At 38.8% G+C, this 14,689-nt stretch overlaps 1 protein-coding gene across 3 annotated transcripts in view; it reads right to left on the minus strand.

The window, feature by feature from the left end:
• CHID1 (chitinase domain containing 1) overlaps positions 1-14,689 on the minus strand; it is a 123,237-nt gene that overhangs the window by 101,862 nt on the left and 6,686 nt on the right. Inside the window, exons 5-8 of one of the 3 annotated variants that reach the window (XM_030482715.1) lie at positions 14,056-14,100; positions 12,624-12,742; positions 11,114-11,175; positions 363-455 (exon numbers count right to left, since the gene is read on the minus strand). In XM_030482715.1, coding sequence (XP_030338575.1) covers positions 363-455; positions 11,114-11,175; positions 12,624-12,742; positions 14,056-14,100 — 319 coding nt within the window. The remainder of the gene's footprint in view (positions 1-362; positions 456-11,113; positions 11,176-12,623; positions 12,743-14,055; positions 14,101-14,689) is intronic. The other 2 variants (XM_030482716.1, XM_030482717.1) reach the window with 2 other exon arrangements.

The following is a 14,689-nucleotide window of genomic DNA, read 5'->3' on the forward strand; positions in this document are numbered from 1 at the left end:
CAGAGACTCAGAAAGTTCTTTTATACGCTACCTTTACGACACCCTTTTCACACCTTGGCAACAAGTCATTAAGCTCCACTACTGCTTCTGCTCTTGTTCTCCTGGAAGTTCTTAGCAGACATTTTGGGTTAACACCACAATAGGAGGTCCCTCTGCAAGTTATTTTGACATCAAAAGTTATGAGGTATGTATCAATGCACGTAGTTCATAAGACTATTCAGTGCAACATGCATGAAGATCAAACTCAAGTAATTTCTTATTCCTTTAAGCTGCACAGCTATAAACAAAGCTTTGAATTTATTGTATACCAGACAAGAAAGTATTTCTTACTTGGAACCTGACATCTTAATAGAAATACTCACCCTGCTGTGACTGCAGGAGGGATGACCAGTATGAGTTTAAGATGTGCTTCACGCAGAGCTTCAGAAAGGTGAATGAGCAAGTGAATCAACTCCCTGAAATGTAATATATTAGTTAGAGGGAAAGGCCGTAGAACTGGTGCTATATATTGGCAAGGGCAAATTAACAAGTAACAGTAGAAATAATTGAAAAGATGCAGCTGGCAAGAAAGCGAAACAATTTGTAATGAATGATCATAGCAGAAAAAAAATTTATAAAGACTGATCTCTTTAAGGCTTACTCTCTTTAAGGCCTAAGAACACTCAACTGTTGGACGCAGTCTTAGTTTTACTGGAACTTGTGATCATCTTGGGGCTAAAATATTTCCAAGTTTTATTTTAATCTAAGCATGCATTGTTAGCATGTAAAGCTAGCATATCTTATCAGAGCAGGTCACCTCCTGAGGTCACATTCAGTAAAAAGAATTAGATCAATAGAAGAATGAAACACCGGTCTGAAATAAGTGGCTGTTGAATAGATTCAGATTGCCACCGTGTTACTACAAGAGGTCTGAGAATCTGTAAAGATGCTTTCACAGCAAGACATGCAATATTCAAGGAGTATTTCCGAGCACTGTGTATAGAAACATTTCTGCTGCTGGGTTTTTCCTGTATAAGTAATCCTTTGTTTCTAAATACATTACTGGATAGCTACAAAATAGATGTTTGACAATGTCCTATCTGGAAGTATCACCTTCCATATGCCTAATTTTAAGACTTTCACAACAGCTGATTTTCATATCCATATTCTAAACACTTCAATAGGGAAATAAACTCCAAAATTCACACATAAACTGTTTTCAGTCTTCCTTATTTGAAGGGTGATGTTAATAGAAAATCCTCCAGAGACAGACTGCAGAAAGAAAAAAGTTTGATGGTTATTGTTATCTTAAGAGGAGTCCAACATCACCTTAAATTTGCACTATAAATATGGCCCTCCTGTATGCCTGCCTTAAGTCACTTGAGTCTTCAGAACAAAGTCAACTTTTGTATTTACCTACTGGCAGGGTGGATCCACAAAGGCAGTCAGACAGATGATATTAGCACAGAATTCTAGATCTGTTCAGGACTATACTTAAACCTGAACCGAGTAGAAAGTAACTTCACGGCCCATTCCAATAGTCTAAAAGTCTTAAAGCAGGAAAGGCAGGATATAGACTTGAACTCCCAGGAACAACTTCTGGTACTGTCGTGCCTTTCAAAGTACTACCATCCTATTCTTCTGAAATCATCTTCCAATATAATTATCCATCACAGTAATTATGCTTTACTTGCACAACACAGACACTATCCAAAGATAACCAACTATTTTGATTTTCCCTGAAATGGTTGGATGTCTCATGAAAGCTTCCTAAGGACACTATGAAAGCCATTCTCCTCAAAATCCTGGCAAACAAAGCAAGGAAGTTTTATCACTTTTCCAATACCATCAGTATTTTGTGCTTACAATTTCAGAGTTGGCTGTACTGAACAGCTCTTGACAATGAACTGCCACACTGCCACCTATATTTCTCTTCTGTGGGAAGACATGAGATTACAGGAACCAGCTTTTGGCCTGCCTGCAGCATGTGCTTCTACCACTCTTGCTCTCCCATTTCCTTATATGCAACCCACATTGATTTGCCTGAATAGTGACACATTGAATTATAGCAAAGAAGAATCCTTTTCCACAGGACCGCATTAAAAAATTACAACACTAAACACATATTTATTAACTCCAACTAATCATCGCAGTTCCTACATGACAATCTTATCAAAAGCTATAATCAGTATTAAAACTAGCTAAGCCTTCTTTCCCACCGATTTGTGTCTCATGGCTAAGTAACCTTTTTAACTAGTTATGCACAAACTACAGCATGAACACACCCTTTATTAGATGTCAGAGATGCTACATGTAGATAAATTTGACCAAAGAATCAGTTCCTCTGGCATTGAGATTATTCTATGCTGTTCATCAGCAGGGATCTCTCTTCTCTGCTACCTTTTTTAGCTGTAGGAACTTCAAGACCTCTACACTATGCAAAATGTTTGATGACTTTAATTATTTAAAAGGTGAGTAGATAGAAGGAGAGATAAAATTGAAGAACCTAACATAGGTGCAGAGAAAGGTAATTTTTCATTTAGAAACGAGGCTAACACCCTTGCTCCCACTCTGCATCTTCATTTATCTGCCTCGGATCCTAAGATTTTGCTATACAGACAGCAATCCTTTGAAGTATAAGAAAAAAAACAGTTGGGATTATTTTGAATCAGATGCAAAGAAAAAAACAACCAATTAATATGAAATTCAGGGTTTCCCTCTTCCTCAGCCATTTCAGACACTGGCAGTTAGCCAGCAGAGGTGAATAAAAAACTGGCTCGATGGCCGCACGCAAAGAGTTGTGGTAAATGGCTCGATGTCCAGTTGGAAACCTGTAACGAGTGGTGTCCCTCAGGGATCGGTGTTGGGACCGGTCCTGTTCAACATCTTTGTCGGTGACATGGACAGCGGGGTTTGAGTGCGCCCTCAGCAAGTTTGCCGATGACACCAAGCTGTGTGGTTCGGTTGATACACTGGAGGGAAGGGATGCCATCCAGAGGGACCTTGACACGCTTGTGAGGTGGGCCGATGCCAACCTTATGAAGTTTAACCAAGCCAAGTGCAAGGTCCTACACCTGGGTCGGGGCAACCCCAGGCACTGCTACAGGCTGGGCGGAGAAGAGATTCAGAGCAGCCCTGCAGAAAAGGACTTGGGGGTGTTGGTTGACGAGAAGCTTAACATGAGCCGGCAGTGTGCACTTGCAGCCCAGAAAGCCAACCGTATCCTGGGCTGCATCAAAAGAAGCGTGACCAGCAGGTCAAAGGAGGTGATCCTGCCCCTCTACTCTGCTCTTGTGAGACCTCACTTGGAGTACTGCGTACAGTTCTGGTGTCCTCAACATAAAAAGGACATGGAGCTGTTGGAGCAAGTCCAGAGGAGGGCCACGAGGATGATAAGAGGGCTGGAGCACCTCCCATATGAAGACAGGCTGAGAAAGTTGGGGCTGTTCAGCCTGGAGAAGAGAAGGCTGCGTGGAGACCTCATAGCAGCCTTCCAGTATCTGAAGGGGGTCTACAAGGATGCTGGGGAGGGACTCTTCCTTAGGGACTGTAGTGGTAGGACAAGGGGTAATGGGTTCAAACTTAAACAGAGGAAGTTTAGATTGGATATAAGGAAGAAGTTCTTTACAGTGAGGGTGGTGAAGCACTGGAATGGGTTGCCCAGGGAGGTTGTGGATGCTCCATCCCTGGCGGTGTTCAAGGCCAGGTTGGACAGAGCCTTGAGCCACATGGTTTAGGGCAAGGTGTCCCTGCCCATGGCAGGGGGGTTGGAACTAGATGATCTTAAGGTCTTTTCCAACCCTTACGATTCTATGATTCTATGATTCTATGATAACATGTATCCACAAAAGCAGTGATGCACCCACAAAAGCAGTGGCTGCACAAACACAGTTATATTTCAAAACTAGAAAGACATACAGCATAGAACCATAACCAACTGTAAACGACAGACAGAAATTTGTGGCCTGATTAAAGTGCAGTCTGGATTGCTGGTTTTATTTTGTACCTACCAGGCAGGACTCTGAAAACAGACTCCATCAAAACAGCCATGTCGTATTCTGCCAACATTAAATCCAAGCAGTATAACTTAGTTTCAACTTGGAGGAGGTCAGGAAATAAAAGGGTAGCTGGACAACTGCAGATTCTTGCTCAAAAAACCCCAGATTAACATTTACTCACTAACTTGTCAAGCCAGGTCTCTGGGCCCCGAAAACCTTCTACCAAATGAGACAGGATTAATTGTTAAAGACTTCATAGACTCATAGAATGGTTTGTGTTAGAAGGGCGTTTAAAGATCATCTACTTCTAACCCCCCTGCCACAGGCAGAGGCACCTTCCACTAGACCAGGCTGCTCAAAGCCCCATCCAACCTGGCCTTGAACACTTCCAGGGATGGGGCAGCCACAGTTTCTCTGGGCCACCTGCTTCCAGCGTAAAGAACTGCTTCCTTGCATCTAATCTAAATTTACCCTCTTTTGTTTAAAGCCAGTACTGCTTGTCCTTTCACTACACAGCCTTGTAGAAAGTCCCTCTGCAGCTTTTTTGTAGGCCCCTTTCAGGTATTGGAAGGCTGCTGTAGGGTCTCCCTGGAGCCGCCTCTTCTCTAGGCTGAACAGTCCCAAACTCCCTTAGCCTGTCTTTACAGGAGAGGTGCTCCAGCCCTCTGATCAATTTTGTGGTGCTTCTCTGGACTCGCTCCAACAGGTCTATGTCCTTCTTACGATGGGGACCCCAGAGCTGGATGCAATACTCAAGCTCAAGTCTCATAAGAGCAGAATAGAGGAGGAGAATCACCTAAATCACTTAATTTTGGCTCTTTTCCATTTGTCAGCCAAGACAGCTTATATAAATCAAACATGCACCTTTCGCCTCTCCCCCAAACGGCAAAGGCAGAATGCTCATTTATTGTGCTATAAATTAAAACTTTACTATGTCCCAACAGTGTTTTCCAGTATTTTAAACATAACATTCTGCTATATTACCACTAGCAATTTTGAAAGAAAGATTACTGACATTTTAAACATTGCAATGAGGTGCAGGAAAGTGGGAATAGAATCAATCTTCCTGAAAAGGCTTCATTAAATATTTACCAGAGACTTCACTATTGTCAAATTTAACTTCAGAGTAGCTACTAAAACACTGGCACCTTTAAGACTCTATCTTGAGCTAATTAAGGTCTATTTCATTCCTACTATTTTAGGCCTTCTATTATCATTACCATTTGGTAGGTCAGTTTTCCAAGTCTTCATGATTTCAAAGTATCTTGTCCCCTATGAAGTATGCAGACCTCCAAATTTTCATCACCCAAATATTGCAGGAAGCTTATTTTTCCAGACCTCCCCTTTTCTGGCATTGCTGGTCTATTGTGTTGGGGACACTTTGTAGTACATTTTACTTCAGTGCGTAAGAGTGGGCTGTACTGTATTTGAAAAGCCTTGAAGAAGACACATAAGGCTGTTATAACCTTCCCTACAGCTGTGTGACCCTTCAGAATTCTGCAACTTTCCAACTTCAGCCACATTTTCAGCACAAGTTGGTAGTCAGTACTCATGAAAATTTATGCCTTGTCAAGAAAATTGGACAGAATAAAGCTGTCTGCTTCAAAGAAATTGCCCTTTTGTGCCATTTCATTGCCTAGTTAATACCAAGAAACTGGAGTGAATTATGGTAAAACTTTGATTAATAGATTAATTTTTCAAGGACTAACATGAAGGATAGAACTGCCAGAAGAGCTTTTTGCTCCTATACTCCTACCAACATTAATAAGATGTCTGAAGGTCATCTTCTGCATGATACCAAGCGCCTACAGCACATGATGACCAAAAAAAAAAAAAAAAAATAAAAAAAAAAAATCAGGTTTTCAGACTGATTCTGTGTGATGGCAGTGCCATCTGTCAGCTGATGCTAGACTGATGAGAACGTGTGCACTTTTATGTACGCTGTGAGATTCTGATGGGTGCATTCATGCCTTTTTCACATGACCCAGGTCTCAGAAGAAAAAATCCATACCCAATAAACTCACAAGCGAGATCAGCAACAGACATCATCCTGTCTAGTTGTTAACTAAATAATCAGGATAATAAAGCTGGCTCAGTTTTCTCAATATTCCTGCTATGTACATTTCTAAACTTAAATGCCACAGGATTAATAACTTGAGATATTTTATTGCAAAAATCAAGGAAGTGTTAACTAAAAGCAGCAGGTTTAAACTATAAGAAGCAGCAAAACACATTAGAGTTGAAGTTATCATCCACGTAAGATACCTTGACTGATTTAGATCTTTGTTAGGAGACTGATTTCCAATGTGTTAGAATAAAAGATAGGAAGCTGAATACATTCATCTTTCATCTCACATTAAATCTGACCTCACTGTGATTTGTAATCAAAAATTCTATTCCCAGTATCACAGGAAGGAAGTAAGTAGCAGTACTATAGAGAGTACTATATATCTTATCTCTATTGGACATCTGCAGGAGCCTGAATTGGTCAGTATAAACCCCCTAAAAACTTAGGTTCACACACACCTATCACAACAATTCAGGTTCTTCAGATGAAAAAGGTGGTATTTCAGCATCTAAATATATGAACCTAATGCCATTTTATACATCCAAAGGTATACAAAGCATGCATACAGGATTGACGTGCAAGACTCAAGGCATCTAGGAGCCTACACTAACAGCTAGAGACCAGACTGCTTTGGATATCTAACATGAAACCTGGCAGCTATGTTTAGGCATATAATTCTCTTATATAAAACTTATACTGTTGGTAAAACCATCATTTAAATGAATATGCAAAAAAAAAAGGGCAGCATAAAGGATTGATATCATTTAAGACTTTACTGAGCATTACAGAGCAATTCTAATCCCAAACCAGAATGATTACAATTTTTTTTGTTCCTGAAAACAAAGTTTGTTTTCCATGCACAGATTAAGTTAGTTCTGCTTAAGAACATGTAAACCAAATAGTACACAGTGAGTCTGAAACCACAGAACTGAATGTCTTGGTCAATGCCAGCAACATAACTTCTTAGCAACATCTCACCTCACCTGTAGTGCCAGCTAGGATAAACAAGAAACTGAAGGCTCTTTAGGTAACTCCTTTGCATGAAGACTTTTCATTAATTTCTTATGTTGGAATAGCCAAAAAAAAATCAAGATTTTCTAGAAATATATAAAGGGCTAATAGAAGTACTTAAATTTGCCCCATCTTAAAAATGTGCAATTATAACACGTTCTTAAAGAGGCTAGTTACAGGATTTGTGGCTTTATAGAAGCCTTGCACGGAGCTAACACTGTCACTCTGTTATGTGGAGATTCTTACAACATTTGTTACAACATCTGTAGGCAATGCAGTGTTTCAAGCCCCAACGTCAAGACAACAGGGAGAGCATATGTTATGAAGATGTCATCATGCCGCCTCAATCCAATCAAAATCCATGTTCACCTACTGGAAAAGGTATCTCATGGGGACACTTGCTCAGCTGAGAAGGGAGACTCAGCTGCAATTAATCCAGCTTTCTGATATACAAAGTGGTATTTAAATCATAACCCAATTTCTTAGTGAGTTCGGACACTAATTTGCAGCTTTTCAGATTCTTTTGCAGACTCACCTGACTCAAGAAATATTGATGCACTCTGCTAAGAAGTATGACTACACATTGTCTTTAGAGAGTGGATGCTGATTTCATAGTTGAAATTCTATATCAAGGACAAATGTTCCATACACAAATCCCCCTCTCTAGCCGTTATAAGTCTGATAAAGAAAACTGTGCTGTACTAAGTGTTCCTGCACCAATAAGGCAATGCACTGGATGAGATCATGGATCTTTTCCATAACATCATTACAAAATTAACAGGAATCATCTCCGCAGCTTTCCCCTCAACACAAATACAAAGAATAATTCGAATAATAGAGTACCATTTTATCATTTATTAATTTAATAGCTAAGCATCCACTTATATTTTGGAAAGCCTTAATGATTTTAAGTGAAATATTTTTTTACTTAAGATCCACACCACAGCTCTATCATTTCCTAAGGCAAGCTGCCAGCTGCAGCATAGCCCCAGCTATTTTTATGCACCCGTGTTGAGTGTCATTAAACGCTGCTAACTGCTTATGTGGGATGACTACTTGTATTTCAGAAAATAAAAAAAAAACCCAACTGATTTTTAATTTTCTTTTTAAACTAAGACATGTTCATACTAAAAGATAGGAATCAATTGTATTCGCTAGGCTGGCCTCCTTGTATTGTCAGACAGCTCTGAAATTAATCTGCATGTGTTCCTAGGAGCATCATTATGATCTTCTGTTCCTTTACCTAGGAGTAGGTTAAGCTACTTTCAGGTGTTTACCTTGAAGGATCTGAGTCAGGAAAGCCTATACTATGTACCTAATAGTTAATACAGATGCTTTATATGGAGCATACACGATGGCTGTTCTACAAACACTTCACATCTCCAAAGGACTAGGGGTCATCTCTGTCTTGACACCTACCTGTCAACCAATCCCCACCCTTCCAAAGTTAAGAACATGCTTTACTACTGATGTTTGTCACCTTCGAAATAATCTGACAAGGAAGATGAGACATGTTACAATACTGCCACTCTGTGGGCTGAAGAGGTCATGGACTACTCCACTTTTCTGGTAGGAGCAAGGGAAGCAAAAGACCATCTATGCTTACCCATTTAACAGCAATAACTCTGCTCTGCTATTCAAAAGGAAATTAGCAGATCCCAAAGTAGCATCACTCAGTGGGCAACTAAAATACAGGCTTGCCAAGGTGTCAAGTTCACTTTATTCTATCTGTTAAGATCTGTTCAAAGCACCTGTTCACTCAAAACAACATTGATAGGGAAAACCTCTGGGGCACTGGATACCCAAGCCATCCAGTTTTTGAGCAAGTGATAAACAAAATGACTTAATCTCAAAATGAAGAAACTGGTCCCATAACTTACATGCATCACAAAGCAAAATTTTAAAGTAATGATGCACTTCTACATTAACAGAACTGTTATTCCACACGCAAGCCTAGCTTCAGCTTACTTCCCAGACCTGCCTTAGTCAGAATCCTCGTCTTTGAGGAGGTAAGCCCAACAAAAAGTATTTTTCAGCTTAAGCACCCTAACTATTTCTAGGGAAGTGACAATAAAGCAAGGAAAAAGACCACAGATGAGTTTACAATGAAGCACTTAAATCCAGTCTGGTCTTGAAGAGGAAGAAAATCTGCAGTTCATAACTTTTGTTTCTATTCATGTTTTTCTACCAAGTATCATCTTTCACTTTTTTTGTTGGGGTAACCCTAAATTATTGTTCACAGGCGACCACATATGATCAAACACTGCTGACTTGAAGCAGAGGAGGCAGTTAGCATTCTACTCTACAAGTATGACCCTTCTCTGAAGAAAAATACTTCCCACTCCTGTTTATCAATAACAGATAGACAGTAAGTACGTAAGCAGTGCTTCTATATTTCACCTAAATAACACTTGGTTACTGAAGGCTAGAGCAACTACAAAGCAACCTATCTCCCCTAGGACAAACAGTTATTATGACACTAAACAGGACAAGCAATGCTGTTTTGAACCAGCATTACTTCTGGCAAAGAGTAACATTTTTACCATGCCACAAGTAAACTTACCCAGGAGCTAATAAAAAAAGTATGCTTTGTTCATATGTGTCATCTGCAATACAGAACTTTGATGCTAGTATGCTTAAGTTGGTCTTCAGTGAATCTTAAAATTACAGTAATATAGTCTGTCTTACATTCATGTAAGTTAACTAATAGGAAAAGCATCTATTTTACTGAAATACGGGAAATACAATATATAAACTGACTGCTACACCCAACTTCTGACTGGCAGCTACTAATTGCTTAAATCACCCTGTCGGCTGTCTTATTGCAATAGATTCAGAGCTCAGTATAGAGATCAACTCTCAGGAACAACCTGGCAAATTACCTAATTGTGAGCAAGAGCATCTAGTTTAAGAATTATTTGTTTCAGTACAAATGGTGGATCCCTGACAAAGCTACTAAGATGCTGCAGTTTCAATTCTTTGTTCCCTAGTGTTGATTTTATAGCGAAATGGTAGGACTCTGTTAATAGCACACTCAGTTCCAGTAGTAACTATTATATGCCAGTCATAACATTTGCCTTGAACAAAATAACCTGAAGTAACCATTTTTAAAAGATTAAAGTCTTCAATAACAAAGTCTGCATTCTGTGAAGCTTTCTTCTAATCTGTTTTTCCCCAGACATTTTAGGCAATAGAGAGCTGGTAGGAATAGCGTGCTTTAGGGAATGGATGCCTGAATTTCCTGAGGGAACTAACACCAAAACTGCCAGATTACTGCGCTGAATCATTCATTTCACCACACATTCTGCCTTTTCCTCCTGAAGCAGCAGTTTGGAGCTTGCCTTACCTTGAATCTTGTCCAAGGTGTTAAGACAGCCAAGGGGCTTTTGCTCAAGGAAACCAGTATGTCAGGCAACAGCTTAATATGGATAAGCCCTTTAGTTTCAGCAGCTACAATAAATGCAGACTCACTGAAAGTTCATAGCAGAGCTACTAAAAGGTAGATTAGCTACTCTAAAATACAGACCTTAAATATACTGTGCCAGCAAAAACCCAAAGCCAGTTTCTCCCTAGATTTACTTCTCGTTGGGGATTTTGGTTTTAGTTTCAGTATGTCTAAAAGATCTCTATAAAAAGGCTTGGAAGGTTTCCTAATCAACTCAAATTTGATGGTCTTGAAAGCATCCCCCATTTGCAAGCTTCATGCAGTAACCCAAACCAGTCAATGTCATAATAAAAGCTGGTGTCAACATCTGAGTAAGCATGCAATGAGGTACTCTCTTCACCCCTGCACAACAGTAACACCTTGCAGAACTCAAGCATGAAAGGCTAATGTGGTCTGCTAGGTCCGCTATGAAGATTATTGTGTAATCTTTGCACTCATGTAGAGTGATGTAGAATCTTCTACTTCATTCTAAGATAAACGGAACAATCTTTAGCTGTCTTAGAATGAAGTGTATTTATTTATAATGAAAAATTCAAATCAATATGGACAAATTAAAAAGATACTTTAAAAGAACTGATTTTTAGGAATTGCATCCTAGAGACTTATACTCACGTTTGCTTTTGATTTCCCAGCTGACTCCAAATTTCAACTACAAAACCATCAAAATTTTCATTCTATGTAAAGGGAATCAACAACAATCTAAATTAATCACCATGCTTATTCATTATGCTTTTATCAGAGATTATAATACAGTATCAAAGCACATAATTACTGTAGTTTTTCTCATACTGTTTTAGATTGAACATGCTTTGTATTCCTACACCAGCTTTGTCTTTAATGCAGCATTTCATGACGAAGTCAAAAAGCAGCACAAATTATTTAACAAACATGCAAAAGTTGAAAATCTCTATTAGTTATCCATGACTTCCACTCTTACAGGATAAACCAATATAAAATTGGGAAAATTCAGTCATTAATGAACAATGGTTGTTAAGCAAATCATATGACATACATTTACATGTATATTGGTAAAAAACTCATGAGCTCTTGTGTCTAAAAATGTAAATGCTAACTTGGCATAGGTATGATTCCAAACATCTCCCACAATTAATCTCACTTGTGATTATTTATGTTTAGAATGATCAAGGATACTGCCAACTTGAGTACCCTTTCCTTAAGGGGCCAACCCTTACCAAGGACCTAGAATTGATGTATCAGTTACAAATTTAAACAAACTATTCCATTTACCTCTACATTCGTCTTCCTCTAGAGTACGGTAAGATTTCTTTACATTGTGTAGCAAGTGAGAAAACTTATTCTGACAGTAATGAAGCAGACTGCCATGAATAAACTACTAAAGGTAAATGTCTTTGAGTGCAACTTGTCCAGTCCCACGCATGCATAGCTCTAAAGCCATTGTGAGCTAAAGGGCTGCCCAAAAAATCTTAGTAACCATTCCTCAAAGGAAATCCTCTTCTCCTCTCCCCAGCCTCTTAATATTTTAAGCAACTGGTTTATCAGACCTGAGCAAAATTGTACAGTAACAGACATCCAGTGAGTTCTTGGATGTAAAAGTGGCTCATCAGCCCCATCACACTGAACCCAAATGTACTCCGGTCACACAGAAAATAGCACTCATTATACTCATGACTCTTTTTCTGCCTACCAAAAAATGCTACTAACCAGTTTTAACCCATGCTTAATAAGATTTATTTTTTCAATAGAAATTTAAAAAAAAGCAGTCTGCTCGCTAGGCAACCTCCATGAGATGTTTATCAGGTATCTGCTACTACCTCAGTAATGCTCAGTGTCAGCTGTTTGGAACAAGTTTTATCAATTATCATTTATAGCAGGCAAAAGTGACCTGTGCAGCTGCCAGTGATAACATAACAAGGTTATGTTGATCAGACTTGCGTAGTCTCACTTTAGACTTGTAGTTAATTGCACTTAAGCATATATATACTTCGTATTTATAGGAATTGGGCACATACTAGGACACACTATTAAGAATCCTGCCTCATTATTGTTTAGAGCAGATTTTCTAGAAATAAGAAAAAACCCACTGAAAAGGCATCAAACAATCTCACACTGCTTTATAAGCATTTTCAAAAAGTCTTTTTACCTTGGCTAGCAGAACCATACTCTTGGAAAGCTCCTCTATCTCATCCTCACTGCCAAAAACACTTTCGAAGTCCTGGTAAGTCCAGCCATCAAACAAAATTCGAGGCACTATCAAGTAAAGTTGTCAATCAGTAGTGAAAATGAAGAATTTATTATTTACACTGGAGTATTTCTGCAGAAACAGAATACAGCAGATACAAGCAGAGATGCCACTAAACAACACATCCCATAACTAAGATCATTGCTCTTTGACCAACTTTAGCAGCACAGATAAATTGACACTGTAGAACATTCTTCATTTTATGTTTAGTTAAAGGTCAGCACTGATGCAAGTTTTAAGAAAAGATACCTTCACTTGATTGAACTATTTGATTCTACTAATTGAGTCTATGATCTTAATTCAGCTTTCACATAGGGCCCCATGGAAAGTCTTAACACCAACATGAAGCAGCAATCTTTCTGCAAGTTGTGCATCTATTCTACCACAAGAACAAGAAAAGTTCACCTCAAATTCTAATTTATTCTTTTATACGCAACCTTGTACACTCTTCTACTAAACTCTTCTACTAAAGACCCTGTGACGAATTTTTATTTTGGAAAAACACAAGCACTTGAGCTCATGTAATTTCTTTTTCTAACAATCCAAAACATTCAAAACAGTCAGACAAGAGTCAGGGAAACTGCTGTTGAAACATTTGATAATCACGCACATTAGAAAAGCCAACAACTCATACACAGCTATGTTTAAGCCCTTCGTAACTACCAAGGACGCAGAAGTGTATTTTAGAAGAGATTTAAAGGTTTATCATCTGGCAGCCAAATGAAAATATCTGACTGAGCATTTGATTTTTCTAATGCATTTCAAGTTTCATACTCCATTCTGAATTAAGAAGGGGTTTGCAATTCCACAGAATTCTTGCTATAGGTAAATGTAAGTCTAGCACAGTATTCTCTCTACAGCTATGTTTGGTATTTTCCCTAAAGACACGCACCGTGGCACATCCCTTGAGTTCCCAGCTTCAACGGGAGAAGAGGCAAAGGAGGACTTTTTGACTATCATGCAAGAGAGTCTAACTGACTCAGAGTTGAATTTTATTTTTTTTTTTTCAACTGAGCAACAAGTTTGAAGACTGCTCTCCCAGTAGTACTATATACATGTAGCGTTATACACAAAGTGCCGCTACAGGGAGGGCCCTGTGACCCAGGGTTTATCCAGAAACAAGAAGTTAAGGCAAAACATTAGGGCACCAACAGGATCAACACTTCGGTTACTTAACTATCTACTGTTAACTGCTTTTATTTTTCTTCTCATGTATTTTCCTTCATACAACTATGCTAAGGCAACCTCCCTTTCTCCCATATACATCCGGAACAAAGCCTTCTTTTGCTCAGCTAGCAGTTAAAGATGACAAAAACCAAAAAAACAGGCTCACCAATTTTGATGTTTTTGGAGTTTTTTCTGACATCTTTCATCCAGCCTGTCAAACAGTATCAAGTAAGAGAACAACTGTTACAATATGAATGATGTTGATAATGACAACATATTTTCAAGCATTCTTCAAATAATGTAGCCTAGTTCATTATACCTATCTTTCTGCCACAGACTACTAGCTCATAACCAACACAGATGAAACATCCTCTAACACACAGAATTTGAAGGTATTCACCTCCACCACAGCATAACTAGCATTCACTGCAATTTTACAATAGTCCCTACCCCACCCCTCTCTGCCACTCATAGTTCTGCTTCAAGATGGAAACTATCTTACTGCCTACTTAGAACAACACTTACGTAGTCACCAAGCGTCACCTGGGAGGAATTTTTTTTACTTTTTTTTAAGACTGTACTTTTAAGTGTCCCATCCTCTTGGCAGTCACTGCGCTACAATGAATTTGTTAGTAGACACCAACACAATAAGAATTATAGCTGTTTCAAATAAGATTCCCTATTCACTCAAGTTCAAAACCATAAACTACTTAGTTATTATTTTAAGAACATACTAGCTGAAATGTGCACTTGCCACCAGTTTCTTGAAAGTAAAGGGGAAAAAAAAAAAATCTCTTCAG

Source organism: Strigops habroptila, chromosome 4, assembly GCF_004027225.2.
Source record: "Strigops habroptila isolate Jane chromosome 4, bStrHab1.2.pri, whole genome shotgun sequence".
Taxonomy (NCBI): Eukaryota; Metazoa; Chordata; class Aves; order Psittaciformes; family Psittacidae; genus Strigops; species Strigops habroptila.